The sequence below is a fragment of the Carcharhinus amblyrhynchos genome, chromosome 30 (genome assembly GCF_965287045.1).
Source record: "Carcharhinus amblyrhynchos chromosome 30, sCarAmb.v2.hapA, whole genome shotgun sequence".
NCBI classification, from domain to species: domain Eukaryota; kingdom Metazoa; phylum Chordata; class Chondrichthyes; order Carcharhiniformes; family Carcharhinidae; genus Carcharhinus; species Carcharhinus amblyrhynchos.
The window spans coordinates 14188112-14212946 of record NC_137353.1 but is presented as its reverse complement, the minus strand read 5'-3'; the positions used below and the strand labels follow the sequence as shown (position 1 = coordinate 14212946).

General features: G+C 46.3%; 1 protein-coding gene across 5 annotated transcripts in view; it reads left to right on the top strand.

Moving 5' to 3' along the window:
* LOC145359990 (calmodulin-binding transcription activator 1-like) overlaps positions 1-24835 on the top strand; it is a 1101467-nt gene that overhangs the window by 920163 nt on the left and 156469 nt on the right. For all 5 annotated transcript variants that reach the window (XM_080214885.1, XM_080214883.1, XM_080214884.1 and 2 more), the window contains exon 6: positions 8300-8453. In XM_080214885.1, the coding sequence (XP_080071011.1) occupies positions 8300-8453 (154 nt within the window). The remainder of the gene's footprint in view (positions 1-8299; positions 8454-24835) is intronic.

The following is a 24835-nucleotide window of genomic DNA, read 5'->3' as shown; positions in this document are numbered from 1 at the left end:
CTCTCTCTGTGCTTCATCAGTGTCGCTATCGGTCTTGATTCTTCTCAACTTCCATCGAATTGCGCATTTACAGCACAGAAAGAGGACATTCAGCCCCACCAGTCTATGCTGGTGTTCATACCTCCTACCCTACTCCATCTTACTCTATCAGCATATCCCTCTACTCCTTTCTCCCTCACCTATCTATTTGGCTCCTCCTTAGCTGTACCTACGCTATTTTCTCAACTATTCTAGTGGCCTGTAGTCCATGGGCAGAATTTCACCTTCCTGCCCGCCACGGGAATCGTAATGGGCAGGTTCCGATCATGGTCCCTTGACCTTGGGTGCGGTTTTCTGGTCTTGGGGTGAGGGTGGCCAGAAAATCCTTGGGGGGGGGGGTGGTGGGTGGTTTTCCGGTCTTGGGGCAGCATGGTGGCACAATGGTTAGCACTGCTCCTCACAGCACCAGGGACCCAGATTCGATTCCCGGCTTGGGTCACTGTCTGTGCAGAGTCTGCACATTCTCCCCGTGTCTACATGGGGTTTCCTTTGGGAGCTCCGATTCCATCCACCGTCCAAAGATGTGCAGGTTAGGTGCATTGGCCATGCTAAATTGCCCCTAGTATCTAAAGATGGATAGGTTAGGGGGTGTGGCCAAGGTAAAACGTGTGTCCCAAGATATATAGGTTAGGGGGATTAACAGGGTAAATACGTGGAGTTAGAGGGTAAGTCTGGCTATGAGTTGGTGCATACTCAATGGGTCAAATGGTGTAGGGGGATTAGCAGGGGAAAGATGCGGGGTTACGGGGCTAGGTCCTGGGTGGGATTGTGGTCAGTGCAGGCTCGGTGGTCCGAATGGCCTCCTTCTGCATTGTAGGGATTCTATGAACCTGCACAACAACAGTCAGACACACTCCTGCATGACTCAGGAAGGGGACACAGCAGCCCAGGGATCTGATGTAAGATCTACCACAGCTGGGAGACCATGTTGAGGTGGGGGGCAGGATTGAGCCTGATAGTTAATGCCTGAGTGGTTAAAAAGCCTGCCGAACATCCACTGGTCTGCTGACACGCAAAGCATCTCATGTGAGCCAGGAAATCAGTTTCCATAGCAACTAGCATCAGTGCAGAGGGAGAGAGAGAGAACAGCAAGTTACAAAGACAATTCATTGCTTGCCATTATAGTGACAAAGTGCTGGTCTCTGGGCAACTGCTTTCTGGAAAGTACCGCTATGCAAACAGTGTTTCTCGGTAACATTGGTGTGATGACTCTGTGAAAATGCCTGCAATTAGAGCGCACTTTTATGTTTTTAAATAACACTGCTCAATTTTCTGATGCGCTAGAGGGAGATGTTAATTGCATTCTTCCCAAACTCAGCTGCCACCAGATTGTGCGTTGATTGCAATTGAGCGGGAAGGTCCGGGACATTTGTTTGTGAAGCATCCTCTGGTATAACCTGTCAGAGGCCAACTCTCCCTGTGCTAGGGCTTGTTGGCCGGGTGAAGGGTGAGACACTTGTATGCCCGGCACTGCCAGGGATTAGGGGCAGCAGAGAGGTTTTCCAGAGGACCGGAATGCAAATGAACACGTTATAGCCTCAGAAACATTAAAGGCGAATCTGAGCCGCAGGGTCATTCCCAGTCGGTGCCGAGTTAACTGGAATTGGCCTCAGTGTCTGTGGCTCCTGATGATTGGGAGCAATGGGGAAGGAGCAATCAACTCAGCTGGGATTTCCACTCTCTCTTCTAATGCAGCTAACACCGCCTCCTGCTGGAAATCTGCAGGTGGGATTTTCCAGCCATGCTCGTCCTGAAACCGGAAAATTCCACCTGAGGTTAGAGAATCCATAGAAACCCTACAGTGCAGAAGGAGGCCATTCAGCCCATCGTGTCTGCAGCAACCACAATCCCACCCAGGCCCTATCCCCATAACCCCACGTATTTACCGTTAATCCCCCAACACTAAGGGCAATTTAGCATGGCCTATCAACCCATTGAATATGCAGCACCTATAACCCAGTGCATTTGCCCTGTTAATACCCCTAATCCATATACCTTGGGAGACGTGTTTTACCATTGCCAATCTCCCTAATCTATAATCAATTTGATTGTGGGAGGAAACCAGGACATCCAGATGAAACCCACATAGAACCAGGGAGAATGTGCAGATTCCACACAGACAGTGACCTAAGGCTGGAATTGTGAGGCAGCAGTGCCAATCACTGTGCCACCATGTTGCTGTGTTAAGCTCAATGGACTTTTTATGGTCTACTTCCCCACCCGTTACGATTTCTGCAGCAGGCGGAATGGGAAAACTCCCCCCTGTGTGTTTGGTTATTAGGTGGAAATCAGATTAGCTCCACTGTGATATTGTCCTTGAACCCATGAAACATGAGTATAATGATGGCACTTGGACAGAATGGTGGCACAGTGGTTAGCACAGCTGCCTCACAGCGCCAGGGACCCAGGATCAATTCTGGTCTTGAATGACTATGTGTGCAGAGTTTGCATGTTCTCCTCGTGTCAGTGTGGGTTTCCTCTGGGTGCTCCGGTTTCTTACCAAAGTCCAAAGATGTGCAGGTAAGGTTGATTGGACATGCTCAGAATTGCCCCTTAGTTCCAAAGGCGTATAGGTTAGAGGGATTGGCCATTGTAAAACGTGTGTCCCAAGATATATAGGTTAGGGGGATTAGCGAGATAAATACTTTGGGTTATAGGGAGAGCCTGGGTATGAGTTGGTGCACATTCAATGGGTTGACTGGTCTTATTCTACACTGTAAGGATTTTAACCCTTACACATTATTTTTTTCCCTGGAAGATTTGCCATATATACTGTACCTTTCACAACCACAGAACATCCCAAAACGCTTCATAGTCAGGAAAGTGCTTTTGCAGTCATTTTTGTAATGTAGGAAACATGGCAGCCAATTAGTACACAGCAAGCTCCCACATGCAGGCAACATGGTAATGACCAGACAATCTGTTTTTGTGCTGTATGTTACTGGTCAGGTCTCTGGGGGTAACTTTGCCTGGTCTTTTCCCTGCACGGCACCAGGGGAATATTTGGATCGGCCCGCGATGGCAGAAATTGAGCTTCAGTTTAATGCCTCGTCCAAGTTCAGCACCTGCAACAATGCAGCATTCTATCAGTACTGCACCAAAACATCAGCCTTGATTCTTGTGCTGAAGTTTCCAGTGCGGGATTTGAACGCGCAACCCTCTGACCCACGATCCTCTGCCACTGCCTGAGCCACAGCCAACAGATTAACATGAATACAGGAGGAGCTGATTCAGCCCCATCGGTTTGTCTATCCATCAAATTAGATCATGGCTAATCTGTGTCTTAACTCCATTTAACCACCTTAGCTCAGTAACCCCCTTGCCTAACAAAACTTCAAACGCAGCGCTGAAATTTTCAGTGACCCCCCCCATCCCCAAAATCCACAGTTTTTTAAGGGAGCGAATTCCAGATTTCCACTGCATCCTTCCTGACATCTCTCCTGTGCTAATTGTAAGGTGATACCCCTTGGTTCTGAACTCTACCCGCCAGAGGAAACAGTTTCTCACTACCCCGTCGACTCTGCTAATTACAGTATAATATCTCCTGCAATCTTGCCCTGAAGCCACCAATTCTTGCTGGGTTACAATTTCAGAGCTTCTGCCAACTCGCCTTAAATGGCCGTTCAGGCAGTGGTCAGTGGAGGCTGTTCACCAAGAGAGGCATCTCATTTATACCACTCGATGTGGGCACTTTCCATCCAGAGTTATGGGAGAGCCCATATTGAGAAGCGTTTTCATCCAAGCAGAAATCCAAGGCTGATTTTGTTCCGCCTCCCATCCTAAAAGGGACCATGATCAATCGAAACCATTGCCAATCCAGCTGAAATCAGACCACAAATTGAAAATATAGTCTTTAAGCTTTGCCCATACAGTTAATCCATAGAATACATAGAATCCTATAGTGCAGAGGATGAGCATTTGGCCCATCAAGCCTGCACCGGCCACAATCCCACCTAGGCCCTATCCCTACGTATTTACCCTGCTAGTCCCAACAATACTAAGAGGCAACTTCAGCATGACCGATCTATCTAACCCACACATCTTTGGACTGTGGGAGGAAACTGGACCACCCAGAGGAAACCCACGCAGACATGGGGAGAATGTGCAGACTCCGCACATTCCAGCCACACACAAGGCCAGAATCGAATCCAGGTCCCTGGCACTGTAAGAATCATAGAATCCCTACAGTGCAGAAGGAGGCCATTTGGCCCATTAAGCCTGCACTGCCAGCAATCCCACCCAGACCCTATCCCCGTAACCCCACATATTTACACTGCTTGTCCCCCTGACACCAAGGAGCAATTTAGCATGGCCAATCCATTTAACCGCCTTTGGAGTGTGGGAGGAAACCAGTGCACTTGGGGACATGGGGAGAATGTGCGAAGTCCACACAGACAGTGACCTGATGCCGGAATTGAACCCAGGTCCCTGGCGTTGTGAGGCTGCAGTGCTAACCAGTGTGGTGAGCTGAAGGCCATTCAGCCCAATCGGTCCATGCTTTTGCTCCACATTCGTCTCCTTCCACCTTTCTTAATCTCACCCAATCAGCATATCCTTCTGTTCCCTTTTCCCACATATACTGATCTAGTTTTCCTTTTACTTCAAAGATCATCCACTCAGCAATGCTGTTTTGTCTGATGACTATCCTTGGCTTTGGTGACCTTGCATTAAGCCTAAGGAGGTCAATGCCATCATCAGGCATTGGACAGTTTGTTTTCTTCGCACCAGTGTTAAGTATTCAACAGAACACTGAAGAATGGAACCATACTAACAAGGGCTGAATATTAGAAAGATACTGAAAGGCTGAAGTGAGGGAGATGGAATGGGAGGGGACTAGTGTGGAGTATAAACAACAGCACAGACAAGTTGGACCGAATGGCTATGTATATTCTATGTAATTCTGAGTTAACAAATGCATGCGCCAATGCTATTCACTCCAACTGTGCCTTGGGTAGTGAGATCCCCGTTCTCACCACTCTGGGCAAAGAAGTTTCTCCTGAATTCCAAATTTGGATATGTTGATGACTTGTTTATTACATGTACGCTGTCTAGTTTTTGGAAACTTTCACTGTTCATCGAATCATAGCATCCCTACAGTGCATAAGAAGGCCATTCAGCCCATCAAGTCTATATTAACTCTCCAACAGAGCATTTTACCCAGGCCGTACCCCACATATTTACCTTGCTAATTCCTCTAACCTACACATCTTGGGACAGTAAGGGGCAATTTAGCATGGCCAATCTGCCTAACCTACACATCATTGGAGTGTGGGAAGAAGCCAGAGCACCCGGAGGAAATCCTCGCAGACGTGGAAAGAACATACAAACTCCACACAGACAGTCAGCCAAAGCTGGAATGGAACCTGGGTCCCTGACGCTGCGAGGCAAAAATGCTAACCATTACGCCACTAAGCTGCCCAATTGGAAACATTTGCTCTACATCTACCCTGTCAAGCCACTTCATAATTGTAAAGAGCTTTACCAGGGTCACCCCTTGACGGCATAGTGGCTTGGTGCCACAGTGCCCCACAGCTCCGGGGACCTGGATTCAGTTCCCAGCTTGGGTCACTGTCTGTTTGGAGTCTGCACATTCGCCCTGTATCTGCGTGGGTTTCTTCTGGGTGCTCTGGTTTCCTCCCACAGTCCAAAGATGTGCAGGTTACGTTGATTGGCAATGATAAATTGCTGCTTAGTGTCCTGGGATGCATAGGTTACAGTGATTAGTGGGGTAAATATATGGGGTTACGAAGATAGGGCATGGGTGGGATTATTGTTGGTGCAGACTCGATGGGCCAAATGGCCTCCTTCTGCACTGTAGGGATTCTATGACCTCTTTATAAGAGAAACACACCCCAGCCCGTTCAGCCTTCCCTGATGAGAATATCTCCACAATCCTTTTCAGTCCTATTGCACTTCCTGCAGTGACACTATATGTGTTTGTTATTATTACGATATGGAGACCGGAACTCTGCACAGTGCTCCAAGAGTGGTCTAAGCGAGGTTAAGGTTTCACATCCACTGCAGCCTGGCCGTTGTTTTTGCTTGCTGCTCCTGGGCACCTAGTCGGAGCATTGCGTTTTAATATTACGTCTCACCAGCTAGCTGGAGAGGGCGGAAATCAAACTGTGAATCAGCTGCATTTTCTTGTTAGTCGAGCTTGCAGCCGTGTGTCCTCCAAGGTCACTGGGAAAAAAAGAACTCTCTTCACCCAGCTTTAGAAATGAAATTACAGGTGCAGATCAAATCAAACCCTCGCCAGCATTTCCCAAACTCACTGACCTTCACCACCTAGTATGACAAGAAGGGCAGCAAGGGCATGAGAACACTGCCACCTCCCAGATCACACCTCGCCCTGACTTAGATACGTATTGCTGTTCTATCATCACTGGGTCAAACTGCTGTCAAACCCTTCCTATCAGCAGCATGGGAGCACCTTCAACATGTGGCCTGCAGAGGTTAGGAACACAGGAATAAGGAGCAGAAGTTGGCCATTCAGTCCTTCGGGCTTGCTCCGCCATGCAATCAAATCGTGGCTGATCTCAAATCCACCTCCCTACCCGTTTCCCATTCCCCTCGAACCCATTTTTAAAATCAGAAATCTATCTATCTCCTTCTTGAAACCATTCAATGATTCTGACTCCACCACACTATGGGGCAGTGAGTTCCACAAATTCACCACCCTCTATGAGGAGTAGTTCCTCCTCATCTCAGTTTTAAATCTACCACCTCTCAGCCAATACCTGGTTCATGGAGAAGGTACAACTCCACCTTCTTAAGTTGCACAAGGGGTGGGAAATCAATGCCAGCTTTGGCACTGACACTAATATTTCAGAAACAAACAAAAAAAAACTCTTCCTGAAACTGTCTAGGCTGCAAGGGATTCCTTCAGGAATAAGCAGATTAGTGGAACGGCTCCCTGGGGAATCAGGAATACCAACCAAAGCAGCCAATCTTTCAGAGTTTGTTTTGAATAAAATTTATTTATTAATGTCACAAGAAGACATACATTAACAGTGCAATGAAGTTACTGTGAAAATCCCCTAGTCGCCACACTCCGGGACTGTTTGGGAAGACACTGAGGGAGAATTTAGCACGGCCAATGCACCCTAACCAGCACCTTATTCAGACTGTGGGAGGAAACCGGAGCACCCGGAGGAAACCCACACAGACACGGGGAGAACGTGCAGACTCTGCATAGACAGCAACCCAAGCCAGGAATCGAACCCAGATCCCTGGTGCTGCAAGGCAGCAGTGCTAACCACTGTACCACCGAGGTGGTTGTTTGGTGTTTAGAAACTTATATCACTGAGGGAGACCATTTGACCCATTCTGCCTTTCCTGGCTCTCAGAAAGAGCTATCTAATTGCCTTTTGAATGTTACTATTGAATCTGCTCCCACTCTCAGAAAGCACGCAGATTGCTGCATAAGGAATTAAATCATCTCTGGTTCTTTGGATCAAATCCATTAATTACAAGGCTAGGGCAGTGTGATCTTCCTGGAACTGTCGCAAGATATGGGACAGAACTTTCTCATCCCACCTGCAACGGGAATGGTAGTGGGTGGGACAGGACCGTGCAAAATCCCATTGACCTCGAATGTGTTATTCTGGACTTGGGAGTATTAAGTTGATGGTCCTCAGTTCACGAGGGGTCGGAAAGTCAGTATTGATTGTACAGTTTGTTCAAGGAATACTTGTTGAAAAGTATGATCCAATAATAAAGGATGCCTGCAGAAAGCCAGCTGAAGTGCATAGCCAACAATGTACACTTGAAATCATGGATACATCTGGAACGGAACAATTTAATGTACTAAGAGATCTTTACATGAAGAATGGACGAGGTTTTGCATGAGTGAAATAGTATATTAGAATTATACTAACAGTAAATCGGGGTGGCACAGTGGTTAACACTGCTGCCTCACAGCGCCAGGGACCCAGGTTCGATTCCTGGCTTGGCTTATTGTCTGTGTGGAGTCTGTATGTTCTCCCCATGTCTGTGTGGGTTTCCTCAAATGTGCGGGTCAGGTGGATTGGCCACACTAAATTGCCCCCGATGTCAGCGGGGACTAGCTTGAGTAAATGCATGGGGTTATGAAATTGTGGTCGGTACCGACTCAATGGGCTGAATGGGCTGCATTGCAGGGGTTCTATGATTCTGTTTATTTTTCATAATTTGGATTACTGTGCATTTGCATCGAGTTCCCGTTCACTTGCCTAGGCCGCAAAGCCTAAACGTTTTGGGGTTTCCTTGTCTCCCACAGAATCCTGACATCGTACTGGTCCATTACCTGAATGTGCCGGCCATCGAAGACTGCGGGAAGCCATGTGGTCCAATCCTGTGCTCCATCAACACCGACAAGAAAGAGTGGGCCAAGTGGTCGAAGGAAGAACTGATCAGCCAGCTTAAACCCATGTGTGAGTGTCAACTTCAGCACCATTGTGGGACATTGTACACTGGGGGAGTACAGTTGCCAACTCTTCAGGATTGCCCTGGAGGATTTAACGTGAACTTAAGGTCAATTTCCTGAAAACTTCCATAAGCAGAAAAATCTCAGGCGAAAAATCATAAGAGTGCTCAAATAAAAAGCTCTTTAAAAATATATATATTTGAACTATTTTGTTCCACTGTTTACTAAAAGTATTGGATTGGGGAAATCTGCTGCTTATCCAGTTGTCAAGCGTCATCTGATTGGCTAATGAAGAGATTGTTGGCTTTCTGATTGGTCATGCTTTATGAGGATGGGCCATGTCAGCAGCCAATGGTGAGAGGCTGGGGGCAGGTGAGTTGCAGGAAGGCAGTCATGTGATCAAACCTCCAGGAATATGTCTAACCTGAGTTGGCAACCCTTGTTGGGGAGGTCTGGGAGTGGAGGGGGGGTGCAGGGAAATGGGGGTAGCATTTAGAATATTTGACAGTGGGGAGCATTCTTGCCTCTGAGTCAGAGGTTATGAGTTCAAGTCCCACGGCAGAGACTTGAACACAAAAATCTGGGTTGACACAATGCAGTACTGAGGGTGTGCTGCATTATCAGAAGTGCTGTTTTTCAGATGATATGTGAGATTGAAGGCTTATCTGCCTATTTTGATGTTGTTGGAATATCTGTGGTGTTATTTTGGAGAGCAGGGAAATAGACAGTGTTCTGACCCAAATTCCTCCTTTAACAAACTCCACTGACAATAAAAGCATACAGATTATCTGGTCGTTTGCTGTCTTGGGGAACTTTGCTGTGTTGGTCTTGCCAATGATGAGAATGAATATAAACAAAAATGACCAATGTACCAATGGGTGACACAGTGGGTTAGCACTGCTGCCTCACAGCACCAGGGACCCTGGTTCGATTCCCGGCTTGGGTCACTGTCTGTGTGGCATTTGCCCACTCTCCCCGTGTCTGTGTGGGTTTCCACTAGGTCCTCCGACTTCGTCCCACAGTCCGAAAGATTAGCTGCATTGACCATGCTAAATTCTCCCTCAGTGCACCCGAAGTGCACTGTTTTCACAGTAACTTCACTGCTGTGTTAATGTAAGCCTTGTGACACTAATAAATAAAAGTGTTTTAAAAAGAGGGGAATTGACATGTATGGCACTGAACTCCAGTAAGAATCACAACAGACAAGAAGACATCACTGGAAAGAAGGAGGAACAAAAAAATTGAATTAAAAAAAATAACATTCGATCGTACCGAATGAGTGCTTTAGATTCCAAGCGGGAATCTTTGAGGAAATGTTGTGAGGAAAGGAACAGGCACAGAACAGAAAATGCAGCAAAACAGCAAGTAGCTTAATGTTCTGTGATGCCACGCACCATTTGCAGCCCTGTAATAACGCACAACTGCCCTGAACTGCTATGGAAAGCATTCCATTGTGAAACAGGCTTGATGAGAATTCCGAGGAGGCGGGGAGAAATAAATACACAGATTCCAGAGGAGATTGGAAAGAGTGCACCAGGGGCATGGGACCCGAGACAGCCACTCGCTGCTTTTAACACAGGCGATTTGTAAAAGCAACGAGGGAGGTGACAGAAAATGTAATTCGAAATGGGCCTGGGCTTACTCACCAGTGCATTGTACATCCTTTATCCATCTGGCCCCTTTGCTGGGAGCAAACTGTGCTGCTGCATGCCTGCCATCTGCTGGACTTTTGATATCATTACAGAGTGAGAGAGAGACAAGTGTAACATCCTTGGCAATTGCAGACACGCGTGGTACCTACACAGATCTGTCAGTGCTGGCCAGGTCCATGGGGGTAGGATTCCCAGTCACATGCCATTTACCTGAGACATAAATATATACTTCTTATTCTCACATTTTGTGTTCTCCCCCTCCTGCATCTTTCTCTGCCTCCCTTTTCCTGTTGTTTCTCTAATTCTTCTTGTTATTCATGGAATGTTTGAGTCTTTTCGCTGTCATAGAATCTCTACAGTGCAGAAGGAGGCCATTCAGTCCATCAAGCCTGCACCGACAACCATCCCACCCAGGCCCTATTCCAGTAGCCCCTCATATTTACCCTGCTAACCCCCTGCCCCCCGACACTAGGGTCTATTTAGCACAGCCAATCAATCTAACCCGCACATCTTTGGACTGTGGGAGGAAACCAGAGCACCCGGAGGAAACCCACGCAGACACGAGGAGAATGTGCAAACTCCACACAGACAGTGACCTGAGGTTGGAATTGAACCCGGGTCTCTGGCGTTGTGAGGCAGCGTTGTGCTAATCCCTATGTGACTGTGCTGCCGGAGCAGTGATGGAGTGAGGGCTACCTCGTCATACACAGCAGTAATAGAATTGCTGTACTAAAAGTGATAGTATTTCTGTTTGCAAATTAAAGGCTCAAGTCCAGTACAGTAACTTGAATACAGAATGAAAACGGATACTCCAATGCAATATTGGGGGGAGGGAGTGGGGTGGAGGGGTGGGGGGGTGTCTGGATTGCACTTTCTGAGGTGCTATCTCTCAGGTGAGACAGTGAACCAAGGTTCAAGCTGCCCTCTCAGATAGATGTCTTCTTAGAAGAGCAAGGCAATCTCCCATTGTCTTGGCCAATATTTAACCCTCGAATAATGTTATTAATACGGCTTATGTGGTCGTATGGAATCTTTTTGCTGTTTGTGATTGTGGAACCTCCCTGTTTGCAAATTGACAGCCGTATTTTATGGTGGTACAGTGGTTAGCGCTGCTGCCTCACAGCGCCAGGGACCCGAGTTCATTCACTGTCTGTGTGGAATTTGCACATTCTCCCCGTGTCTGCGTGGGCTTCCTCTAGGTGCTCTGGTTTCCTCCCACAGTCCAAAGATGTGTGGGTTAGGTGGATTGGCCATGCTAAATTGACCCTGGTGTCTGGAGGATTAGGAGGTTAAGTATGTGGGGTTATGGGAATAGGGCCTGGGTGGGACTGTGGTCGGTGCAGACCTGATGGGCCGAATGGCCTCTTTCTGCACTGCGGGGATTCTATGATTCTCTGCATCATTAGAGTGAGTACATTTCCAAAGAACCCCATTGGCTGTAAAGCGATTTGGGAAGACCTGAGGTTGTGAAAGTTGTAGAAATGAAAGTTAGAACCATAGAATCCCTACAGTGTCCATTCGGCCCATTGAGTCTGCACCATCTCTTCAAAACAGCATCATATCCATGTCCTCCCCACTCTCACCACCATCAGCCCCCCCCCCCCCCCAACCCAGCCCTATCTCCATGACCCACAAATTTACCATGGCCAATCCACCTGATCTATACATCTTTGGACACTAAGGGGCAATTTAACATGGCCAATCCATCTACATTTTATTTTGTCAGCTGCACAGTTTGAATAAAGGATTTTGTCAGGAGAACCCTCTCTCACTTCTCCACCTATAGAATTGACAAGATCCTCAGTCAGAGCCCAGCCAAACTGGGAGAGTTGGTAAGCAGGCAAACACAGATGCCCAAACGAACTAACAATTGGCGAAGCAGAGTGAAGGGCCCATAATACACTGACCCCAGTAACATTAAAGAAAAGATTAGGCTAATCCTGAGGGTAATGACTGGGTGTCACTGAATGTCCAGCAGACTGAGGGAGCTAAATGGCTGCAGGACTCAGAGTTTCCGGAAGCAGATAGGATGGAATTAGGGACAAGTCAGCACAGGAAGGAAAGATGAGTCTATTCTTTGGGAAGAACAAGAAAGAAAATTCATTATCTATGAAGAAGAAAGACTTGCATTTCCCTATTGCCATTCACGACTGTACAACACCTCCGCACGCTCTCCAGCCAGTGGAGTTACTTTTCAAGTGTACTTACTGTTGGCATCCCATACTGAAGTTCACATGCAACAGTTGGTAGACCGAATCTCCTGGGTCTGGAAGGAGTGTGGGCTGACAATCAGCATCAGCCAGACCAAACAGAGACTCCACCTTCCAGTAAGACTGACAACTCACTCCAGAAGTTGTCGACAGCTTCACGGACCTTGGATTAACAATTACCAGCAACCAGACCTTTGATGCCAAATCCAACACCAGACTGCCAGGGCTGCAGCTGTCATGTCAACATTGACGAGTCCAGTGTGGACCAACAGCCAACTATCCAAAAATACAAAGCTTCCTGTGTGCCAGACTTGCGTTCTCAGTATGCTACTTTACAGTTGCAAAGAATGGACGACCTACACAAGCCAGGAAACATGGCTGAACAGATTCCTCCTCCACCGTTCAGATAAATCTCAGACATTTCCTGTCAAGGTGATGCTGAATATAAAAGTACACAAATCTGCAGCAAAGTCATCCTCTTGAGTAAGCAGCAATGTTATTTGAGCCAAATGGATAACAACTTGGGTGGCACAATGGTTAGCACTGCTGCCTCACAGCGCCAGGGACCCAAGTTCCATTCCTGGCTTGGGTCACTGTCTGTGTGGAGCCTGCACATTCCCCCGTGTCTGCGTGGGTTTCCTCCGGGTGCTCCAGTTTCCTCCCACACTCCAGGTTGATTGGCTGTGCTAAATTGACTCTTAGAGTCAGGGGGATTAGCAGGGTAAATATGTGGGGTTACAAGAATAGGGTCTGGTTGGGATTGTGGTCGGTGCAGACTCGATGGGCTGAATGGCCTCCATCTGTACCATAGGGATTCTATGAACTGTATCCCCAGACATTCTCTGAGATGAATTTGCTGTTGGCACAAGATCATAGATGACCTAAGTCTGCAATACAAGGATGTCTGAAAATGAGACTTCAAGTTGACCAGGGTCAGAGCTATTGACCAGGTTATTGTTACAGACAGGAAAGGGGGTTAATTAAAACAGCTGTAATTTCACCTTGCTCCACGTGTCTGTAAACAGAAAGATATCTTGATTTTCTTACCCCTTTATAAACGGCGGTGTATTTTCCAATCCTTCGATTTTGGTGCGATCCAATTTCCATTAGTAATCCCACAGCAAACACGAGATAGGATGAGCTCAGAGGGTTAGTTGATTTACACACATTCAAAGTGGGGAAGAGGGTACCCCGTGCATTCATACATTAAAAATGAAGTAGAGGAATGGAAGCTTTACAGAGCAAAAGCCACAGAGAAAAGAAATGTTGTTTCACGTGGGTCCAAAGTCCAGAATCAAAACCAATTAAATATTCTGCCATGGAGGTCTACAGGCTGAAAATCAATGCTGTACAATTTACTGTTCCGGAGGAATTCACTTCAGCTGATGAGATAGGTGTGCAGAGATGAATCAGTGTTGTAGGGGATAGTCCAGAGGTTCCAGCAGAAACAGTCTAAATGGGGCCAGATATGCAACTGGGGCAGAGCCCGTTTACTGTGGGGCTGCCTGTAGATGGTAAAATGGTAAACTGGGTTTGCAATGCAACAAGGAGATGGTTAAATGTTTCAACCATTACGAATTGAAAGGAAGGTGGTGGGGTCCTTTGTCCTAGCAGTTGATTAGACTCTAGTTGGCCAACCTGGGTTATGAAATGCAGATGACTTTAGTGGGTTTCTCTTTGAATCTGGTCTCTGCAGCGTGCAAAGCACCATTAGTGTCTCTTCAGAAGTAACGAGGTACACATTTCTGCAGTGTTGCCACGGTGACACCTTTTATTTGAGGGTCATGGACTTCGGCCATTTTGAGAGATCTTTGGCCAGATTGTTTAAAATTTTAGAAAGAGCCATGAGGATATCTATATTGCAAAATGTACACAGTGTGAGGTCTTTATCCTATTTTCGTATGTATGGTTGTGGAAGGGACTGCTGCTCACAAATTGGCCTCTGCAGCCACGACAAATGACATTCAGTGTACAACGGACAAATGTCCGGGTGTACAGCATCATCCCCTGAATTAGGCAGATGTCTAACTACTATTATGTTGCAGGAAATGCAGCTGCCAACTTGCACGCAGCAAGATCCCACAAACAGCAATGCGGTAATAAGCAGATTGTCTATTTCAGTGATGTTGATTGAGGGATCTATAATCTGCCCTCTCAGGTAGACATGGAAGACCCTGTGGCACTGTTCAAAGCAGAACAAAGGGAATCTCCCAATCCCTCAATCCTTTTCCCTCCCTAACAGCACTGTGGGTGTTCCTACACCACATGGACTGCAGTGGCTTCAAGAAGGCAGCTCACCACCACCTTCACAAGGACAGTTAGTGATGGGCAACAAATGCTGGCCTGTGCACATCCTGTGAAAGAATTAAACAATGTCCCTAAAATAGATTACCTGGTCATCTGGACTCAGAGAATTCCCCCACTCTAGTTTGAAGTAGACCATAAGACCATAACACATATAGGAACAGAATTAGACCATTCGGCCCATCAACTCTGCTTCCCCCATTCAATCATGGCTGATAAGTTTCTCACCCTCATTCTCCTGTCTTTTCCCCATAATCTTTGATCCCTTTACCAATCAAGAACCTATCTATCTCTGTCTTAAATACACTCAATGACCTGGTCTCCACAGCGTTTCTGTGGCAATGAATTCCACAGATACATCACCCTCTGGCTGAAGAAATCCCTCCTCATCTCGGTTCTAAAGTGTTGTCCCTTGAGGCTGTGCCCTTGGATCCTAGTCTTTCCTACAAATGGAAACATCTTCCCCAGGAAGTAGTGCGGTGGGATCTTTTACATCAACCCGAGGGGACAGATAGGCCCTCGGTTTAACATCACATCTGAAAACCAGCCAGAGACGGGGTTTCTGAGGTGGATTTATGACTTGATGCGTAACTGGCAGCCAGGCAACACACGTGAAGGTGAGGCTCATGGCTTGCAGGTTCTGTAGTCAAGGGGCACAGTAAAGGGGAAACCTCAGGGGCCTCGGAAATGGACATTGGCGAACTTACACTGTCAGCAAAATGCCAAAGAGTTTGGCAGGCAATTTCCTCATGACAACACTGCCCCTTTAAACAGAAACAGCAGCGAGAAAAAAAAGAAATGAACCTGACATTTACTATCGACCTTGTCTCCACAGAGATGAGCAGAGAATGTCAACAACTTGTCAGAAATGTAATGGAATGAAAACAAAAATATATATATATATAAATGCAGTAATACTGGCTGGACTTGTCTCTTCGGATAATACTGCTATTTCCCGCAGTCGCTCTGTATTTCAGCCCAGCCACCCCGTGACTCAGTTCATTACATGGGGGCCTTGCTTTTTACCATTGGTGGGGAGGATTGTACGCTCAGTGCAATGAGTGTGAGGCCGGTGAGTGTGACTGGATCTTGTGAAGGTGGGAATCACTCAGCAGCTTGATATGGTTTTGTTACCCCGACCCCTCACCCCACCTCCCCATCCCCTCCGGTTACCTTACCAATAAAGAACCTATCCAGCTTTGTCTCAAATAAACTCAATAACCCGGCCTCCACCTCCTTCTGTGGCAATGAATTCCACCCAATCCCTCAATCCACCTCCCGTCTCCTCCGGTTCCTTCACATTTGATCAAATAATCAATTAAAGTCTCTTGTAATTCATAAGATTTTCAAACATGATCAAAGCAGAACAAGTTAGTTTCTTTTTATGGGACTTGAGGAACTTTTCTTCAATATTTCTGAGTAGTTTGGCAGTATAGGCAGACTGGATTTTTTTTTAATGACTGTGGGCGGCACAGTGGTTAGCATCACTAGCGCCAGGGACCCTGGTTCGATCCCGGCTTGGGTCACTGTCTGCGTGGAGCTTGCACATTCTCCCCGTGTCTGCGCGGGTTTCCTCCAAGTGCTCCGATTTCCTCCCACAGTCCAAAGATGTGCAGGATTAGCCATGCTAAATTGCTCCTTGATATTAGGGGGATTAGCAAGGTAAACACATGGGGTTATGGGAACAGGGTCTGAGTGAGAGTGTGCAGACTCAATGGGCCAAATAGCCTCCTTCTGTACTGTAAGGATTCTATTCCAAGATTCTGTGATTCTTGGGGTAAAGGCATTACTCATAAAGTTGTCACTTAATGCTCATCTTTTGCTGACCTGAGAAGATGATAGTGGAACATTATCTTAAACAGCTGTAGTCCACGTGTGATTGATTTGATTTGATTGATTATTGTCATGTGTACTCATATACAGTGAAAAATATTGTTTCTTAACGCACTATAAAGTTAAAGTTTATTTATTAGTCACAAGTAAGGCTTATATTAACACTGCAGTGGAGTTACTGTGAAATTCCCCTAGTCGCCACACTCCAGCGCTTATTAGGGTCAATGCACCTAACCAGAACATCTTTCAGACAATCTATATAGACAATATACAACAAAGCATACCATACATAGAGAAGGAAAGAGAGGGTGCAGAATCTAGTGTTACAGTCATAGCTAGGGTATAGAGGAAGGTCAGCTTATTATGAGGTTGATCTATTCAGAAGTCTGACGTCACATACTAACCGGTCTTGAGTTAGTTGGTACGTGATGTCAGACTTCTTATCTTTTTGCTGATGGCAGAATGTGGAAGAGAGAATATCCGGTGTGCGTGGGGTTCTTGATTATTTATGCTGGCTGCTTTTCTGAGGCAGCAAGAAGTGTAGACGTAGTCGATGGATGAGAGGCTGGTTTGCGTGAAAGACTAGGCTTCATTCACGACCCTGTGTAGTTTCTTGCGGTCTTGGACAAAGCAGTAACCATACCAAGCTGTGATACATCCAGAATGGTGTAGGTATTCCCACAGTGCTGGGAAGGGAGCTCCAGAATTTTGACCCAGCATCAATAAAGGAACGGTGATATATTTCCAAATCTGGATGGTGTATGACTTGGAGGGGAATTTGCAGGCGATGGTGTTCCCATTCACCTGCTGCCCTTGTTCTTCCAGGTGTTGGAGGCTAAGGACCTTGGGAAGCAGAGTCCAACAGCTTCAGGGTGTCTTAACTTTCGCATAGGGCTTCTGGTCCAAGGGCTGCCTGTACAATGGTTATACAGTTGTCCTATCTCATTCACTTTGCTGCAGTACAAGTCTTGGGCATGCCCCTTTTGGAGAGCTAATGAGCGAAGTTCCCGTATTCTCCCACTGGGATGGTCAACAGTGTGGCTTTGAACTAGATGTTGTGGCTTCAGTGATTGGCTATATATATGCTTTTGGGTTTTCGCCAACCATATAGTTCCTGTTTATCGGGGGTGGGGTAAATGTTCAGTATTTCCGATGACAAGAAAGCCCTGGCTTTTAGCTGAATCAAAGTCCTGGTTCCTGTTCATCCAAGATAGCCCCTCTAAAATGTGGGCAAGATCAATCTCAGCCATGACCCCCTCCCCTTCAAAGTAAAGTGCAAATAGTCTGTCAAGGCTCACTGTCCAACAATAACTTAAATTTACCTAGCACATTTAGTGTTGCAAAGTCTCCCGTAGCTCTTAACAGCAGTGTAATCGCACAGAAAATAGACATCAGAACAAAGAAGGAGACTTTACGATAGGGGACTGACTGTAAGCTTGGTCCCAGAGGTCATTTTTAACAGTGTGTCTTCAAGGAGGAGTGAGGTTTGGTAAGGAGTTCCAGTACGTAGGGGCCTTGGCAGCTGGAGGCACGGCTGCCAATGGTGGATCAAAGGAAAGTGGACAAGAGGCCTGAATTGGACTCACCCCAAGAAGATTGGCCACTTGAGGGACCCGTAAAACTTTACCACAGCCACAGTCTACACGTTAAAAGCAAGGCGGGGGTGGGGGGGCGGAGAATACGATTTATTTTAGAGCATCAAAATAGGGTCTACAGAGAAGACTTAATTCCATATCAGTCCACTTAGTTTCCCTGGAATAGTTTGTGTGCAGCCAGTCCAATTATTCACTGCCCTTGAAACAGTGACTTAGCCAGCAGGGGCTGGAGAGCAGATTCTGTTAATGACTCCCGTATGATCACCCCGTGCCCCTATTATTGAATGTGCAGGGTCAAAGCAAGTCAGTAGAATAGTGTTTTATTATACAGTGCAGCAGGGTCACAGACACTGAGACACACAGTAACCAGGGCTATTGCCAGCCCAATAATTGCCTCCTCTCACTGGTGTTAAGTGGAGTATATGCTTGCTCTGCTCTCTGATGTACCTCACTTAAAGCTGTTATCTGCTCAGGGTCAGTCCACAGAAAGGGACAGCAGAGAAATTATTCAATGAAACCCATTTGACGAGAGATTTTTTTTTAGGTTAATTTCATAACTGACAAATCAGCCAACTAGGGATTTCAGCCTGGGCTGAGACAGATTTTGCGGGCACATCCATCATTGCCTGGGCTAGAAATGTTTTCCATTTCTCTCGCACAATTATTGGAGTTCAGGTAGAGCAGCTTGTACCTTGTGAGAGAATGGAGAGGGAGCGCAGGGGAGAGATTTCACTTGGTGCCGAGGGACTGCGCAACAATGAGGCAGCTCCTTTGCTGTGCACTTCTTAAAGGGACCCTGTTTTCACTGAGTAATGAGTCTTTTCAATGTCCCTGCTTTGAAGAGAAGCACAGCTTCAGGCCACCAGCTCCCAGTGGATCCTGCCACAATACACAAGCAGGCAAGAGAATCTTAATACAGAACCTGGGCTTAGTTTGCAATGCCTTCCACAGTGGAATAGTTAGGCCTGTAACTGAGATTGATTGTTCTTGTAATGCAAAGGATATTAAGTGTTGTGGAACCAAGTATGGCACAGTGGTTAGTGTAATAGGTCTTCGGAGGCAGAAGTCCCTCACCAAAATCCCTTTATGTACAAACTCTAATAGCAGTACACAGAGAGCTAACAGTTAGCAGTTTACCTCCCGGTGTGTCAGAGGAACTGACACTCACAATTAGATATAAGGCAATGACTCCCTGATTGGCCCATCAATTGGATCCTTAATCAGAGAGTTCATACTCCAGAAGGCCAACCCCAATGGCCTGGTTGAAGTCATTACAGTTAGCACTGCTGCATCACAGCACCAAGGAGCCAGGTTAAATTCCAGCCTCGGGCTACTGTCTGTGTGGAGTCTGTACGTTCTCCTCGTGTTTGCATGTGTTTCCTCCGGGTGCTCTGGTTTCCTCCCACACTCCAAAGATATGCAGGTTATATGGATTGGCTGTGCTAAATTAATGTCCTAGGAGGTGTAGGCTAGGAGGATTAGTAGGGTAAATATGTGGGCTCATGGTGATAGGGCCTAGATAGGATGCCCTGTTTGAGAGTCAGTACAGACCCAATGGGCTGAACAGCCTCCTTCTGCACTGAAGGGATTATACAAAGGGCTATTGGTGGTATTAAGGCACAGATCAGCCATTGATCTAGTTGAAGGGTGGGAACAGGCTGAATGGAACGAATGGCTAACTGCTGTCTCGCCTCGCAATTGACAGAATGATAGCTTGGGTAGGGAGAGGCTGTCGGTGTCCAGAGGGGCAAATATTTTCACACAGAGGGTGGTGAGTGCGAAGAGCAAGCTGCCCATCTTAGTAGTAGAGGTGGGTACAATTTTGTCTTTTAAAAAGCGCTTAGACAGTTACATGGGTAAGAAGCCAAGGAGAGATACGGGCCAAATGCAGGCAATTGGGACTAGCTTAGTGGTTTCAAAAAAAAGGCGTCATGGACAAGCTAGGCTGAAGGGCTTTTTTCATGCTGTAAACCTCTGAGACTCTATGCAGTGTCAGCCATGGCTCAGTGGTTGACACTCACCGCTGATTCAGAAGGTTGCTGGTTCATCTGGTGCAGTACGGGGTGGGGGCGGGAGAGGGGCAGTTTGCTGCATTCTCGGAAGTGCCATCTTTCAGAAAAGATGTTAAACTAAGACCCTATCTGCCCACTTAGGTGGATATAAAACCCCATGGTACTATTTTGAAGAAGACCCAATAATTCCTGGCCAGTATTTATCCCTTAATCAATGTAAGTAAAGTAGATTATCTGGTCATTATTCTGAGACAGTCAGTCCCTCAGGACAGAGGATGATTTTCTTCCACTCCGGGGTTGTGGGGCCTGAGTTGACTAAAAGTCCAATGCTGGATGTGCGTATATTGCCACAGGTGGGTGGGATTTTAGTCCGCTCCTTCCACTGTTATATTCTTGGCCTCTAAATGAGTCTGTGGGAGATGTTCAAAGTGATTGGCACCTTCGTGATGCTTCTTCTCCAGCTTGGGCAGTCTTGAGCAATTGGTTCCCACAGATTGGTGGGGATATCACATTTTCACAGAATCCCGACAGTGCAGAAGGAGGCCGTTTAGCCCATTAAGATTGCACCAACCACGATCCACCCAGACCCTATTCCTGTAATCCCACATATTTACCCTGCTATTCCCTTGACACTCGGGTCAACTTAGCATGGCCAATCGACCTAACCCGGACATCATTGAACTGTGGGAGGAAACCCACGCAGACACAGGCAGAATGTGCAAACTCCACACAGTCACTCAAGGCCAGAATTGAACCCGGGTCCCTGGCACTGTAAGGCAGCAGTGCTAACCATCGTGTCACTCTAACCTTTTTCAGGGAGGCTTTGAGGAAATGTTTCCTCCTTTGCCTTGTCATGACAAAGCTGGGAGGAGAGAACTGATTTGTGACTAGTGTGAGATATATGGACAATGTGACCTGCCCAATGCAGTTGATTTGCTGTAGACTATGCCCCGATATTGGGGGTGTTGGTCTGGGAGAGGACACTGACATTGGACACCTATGCTGAAAATGAACTTGCAGGATTTTGCAGAGATATTGCTGATGATATTCCTCCAGAGATTTAAAGTGTCTGCTCTGCATTGCCCATTGCTCTGATGTCTGCAGGAGACTGGGTAGCACTGCAGCCCTGTAGACCATGAGCTTGTTGTCCAGTTTCAGTCCTTGCTGTTAAACATTCTTTTCTACAGTCGGCCCACTAAGGGTGAGGAAGAGTAAGATGGCACCGGAGCGAGGCAACTTCTTGCAAGCTGTGCCCAGCATACCCTCTGATTCTATTTTTTATTCTCATTCTATGCTTTTAAAACTCTAACTCTTTTACATTCTGCATCCTCTCCCTTCTCTATGTGCACTATGCTTTGTATAGTGCACAAGAAATGATACTTTTCACTGTATACTAACACATGATTTATTTATTAGTCACAAGTAAGGCTTACATTAACATTGCAATGAAGTTACTGTGAAATTCACCGAGTCATCACATTCCGGTGCCTGTTTGGGTACACTGAGGGAGTTTAGCATGGTCAATGTATCTAAGCAGCATGTCTTTCAGACTGTGACAATAATAAATCAAATCAAATTAATTCTACCGTCGCTGAGGGGAGGTTCAATCTCAAGGTCTGAGAAATGATCAGCATTGTTCAATGGTTCGCTGTCAATCTTGATAGTTGGTAGTCAGTGATACACAATGGGAACAGTATGTTTGCCTTCAGGATGTTTAGCTAAGATCCACTCTTTCATATATGAATGTGCTGATGATAGCTCGGTCTCTGAGCGTACGCACATGCAAGCGTCATCAGCATACTCCAGCTTGATGACAGAGGTTAGACTGACCTCGCTTCTGGAATGGAGGTGGCTCAGGTTGAATAGTTTCACCTTTGCCCTGTAGAGTAGCTTTACTGCAGCAGAAGCTTCTTGGGGATGGGGTGGAGTGTTTACAGCGAGGAAAATGGAAAGGGACATTGGTGCGAGGACACAGCCTTGCCTGACACCAATTTGCACTCGTATTGGATCTGTGACAGATCTGTTGATGAGGATTACAGCTAACATTATCACCAGGCAGCAGATGGAGGGAGGATGGTGACAAATTTCTGCAGGAGCCACATTTTAGGAGGACACTCCATACTCCCTCCCAGTGTCAAAGGCTTTTGTGTGGTCAAAGAAGGCCATGAGTACAGGTTTCTATTTCTCGGCATTTTTCTTGGACATGTCTTGCTGTGAAGATCATGTCCTCTTGATGTTGAATGAGGTTGAAAAGCTAAAAACCATTCAACAGCTAAGAATCACCAAGGCAACCAGCACAGACAGAATCACTAACAAAATACTGGAACATAGAAACATAGAAAATAGAAGCAGGAGGAGGCCATTTGGCTCTTCAAGGCTGCTCCATCATTAACTATAATCATGGCTGATTATCAAATTCAATGCCCTGACCCCATTTCCCTTGATCACTTTTGCCCCAAGAGCTATATCTAATTCCTTCTTGAAATCACACAGTGTTTTGACCTCAACTGCTTTCTGTGCTAGTGAATTTCACACATTCACCGCTCTCTGGGTGAAAAAATTTCTCCTCACCTCAGTTCTAAAAAAATTACCCCTTATCTTCAAACTATGATCCCTAGTTCTGGACTCTCCCACCATTGGGAACATTCTTTCTGAATCTACCCTGTCTAATCCTGTTAGAATTTTACGAGTTTCTGTGAGATACCCTCTCACTCTTCTAAACTCCAGTGAATTTAATCCTAACCAACTTAGTCCCTCCTCATATGACGGACCTGTCATCCCTGGAATCAGCCTGGTAAACCTTTGCTGTAGTCCCTCTATAGCAAGGACGTCCTCCCTCAGATAAGGACACCAAAACTGCACACATTACTCCAGGTGTGGCCTCACCAACTCCCGATACAATTATGACAGAAAAGTCTCCTTGACATGAATGCGTCTGGAAGGGAGAGTGCATACCAGGGCATCTCCAAGATGCTGTAATTGTGACAGTCTTCAAAAAAAAGGAGACAAGACTGACTGTGGTAACTATAGAGCGGTCTCTCTGCTGGTCGCCACAGGGAAGGTCAGTGCAAGAATCCTTCTCAATCACCTTCCCCCCACGGCTGTGGAGCTCTTACCAGAGCCTCAGTGTGCGCTCTGTCCATCAACAGGCACAGTGTGCATGATCTTCACAGCAAGACAAGTCCAAGACAAGTGCGGAGAACAGCAGTGACCTCTATTCATGGCCACCTTTGACCTCACAAAGGCCTTCAACTATCTGGTTATTATCTCATTGCAGATTGTGAAAGCTTTGCTGTGTGCAAATTTGCTGTCCTGTTTTGGACAACAGTGATTACACTTCAAAAGTACTTCACTCGCTTTGAAGTATTTAGGACAGACACACTGAGGTAGAGGAAGGTGCTATATAAATGCAAAGGCTTTATTTCTTTTAAAACTACGTCAGGATTGGGAATTTAATAATGAAGTGAATGAATTATTGATGGTCTGTTTAAGAAAATCCTGACATACACAGTTAGCTGGTGTCAAAGCAATGGAGGGAGACCACGGCCTCCTCTGATGCTCCCCCGCACATTTTCCAGCAGAGTCATGGGATAATGATCAGGAGCGACAGGGGACCCTGGACATCACTTTTCCTTTTCACTAGCCAAGGGTGAAGTCTCAAACTGCTGATTATCAAAGAACTATGGCAATTACAGCTGCGATCTTTCCTGGTCCATGGGGCTCAACTCTCAATGAAGACGAACCAGATCATTTAAGGCATTGTGGTTTTCCCGTCTTTAGCCACACAAGGTTACTTTGAATTATAGAGAATAAGAAGCACAGTAGCAACCATTCAGCCCTCCCCCACCCTTCTTGACCCCACCCAATCAATGTATCCTTCTAATTCTTTCTTGCTTATATAATTATCTATATTATAATTATTATTAAACAAATAATTATTTAATTATAATTATTTAGAATCATAGAATCCCTACAGTGCAGAAGGACGCCATTTGGCCCATTGAGTCTGCACCAACTCTTTGACAGAGTGTCTTACCCAGGCCCTCTCCCCCACCCTATCCCCAGAACCCCAAAATGTATCTATTAGTTACAAGCAAGCTTACATTAACACTGCAGTGAAGTCACTGTGAAAATCCCCTTGTTGCCACACTCCAGCGTCTGTTCGGGTACACTGAAGGAGGATTTAGCACCTGACCAGCACATCTTTTGGGCTGTGAGAGGAAACTGGAGCACGCAGAGGAAACCCATGCGGACATGGGAAGAACATGCACACACAGTCACCCAAACCGGGAACCGAACCCAGGTCCCTGGTGCTGTGAGGCAGCAGTGCTAAGCACTGTGCCGCCCTACACATTGATGATGGCTATTCCAGCCAACCTACATACGAAGGGGCAAATTAACATGGCCGATCCACTGAACCTTAGCTATAACCAATCTCGGAATAAAGAAATTTCTCCTGAATTCCCGAGTGGATTTATTCCAGACCATTTTGTATTTATGACCCCTAATTTTGGATCCTGCACAGCTGTGGAAACAGCTTCTGTACGTCTACCTGAGCAAACCCTTTAATAACCTTGAGGACCTCGATGAAGTCACCATTCAACCTTCTCCTTTTAGAGGAAAGAGCTTTTGCTGAACGCTATAATCACTCAGCTCTGCTGTCATCCTGGTAAATTTTTATTCACATTCCTCAGTGTCTTTGTATCCTTTTCATAACATGAAAACCAGAGTTGTTCACAGTTCTCTGACTGTGGTCCAATCACGCTTAATACAATTTGACTGT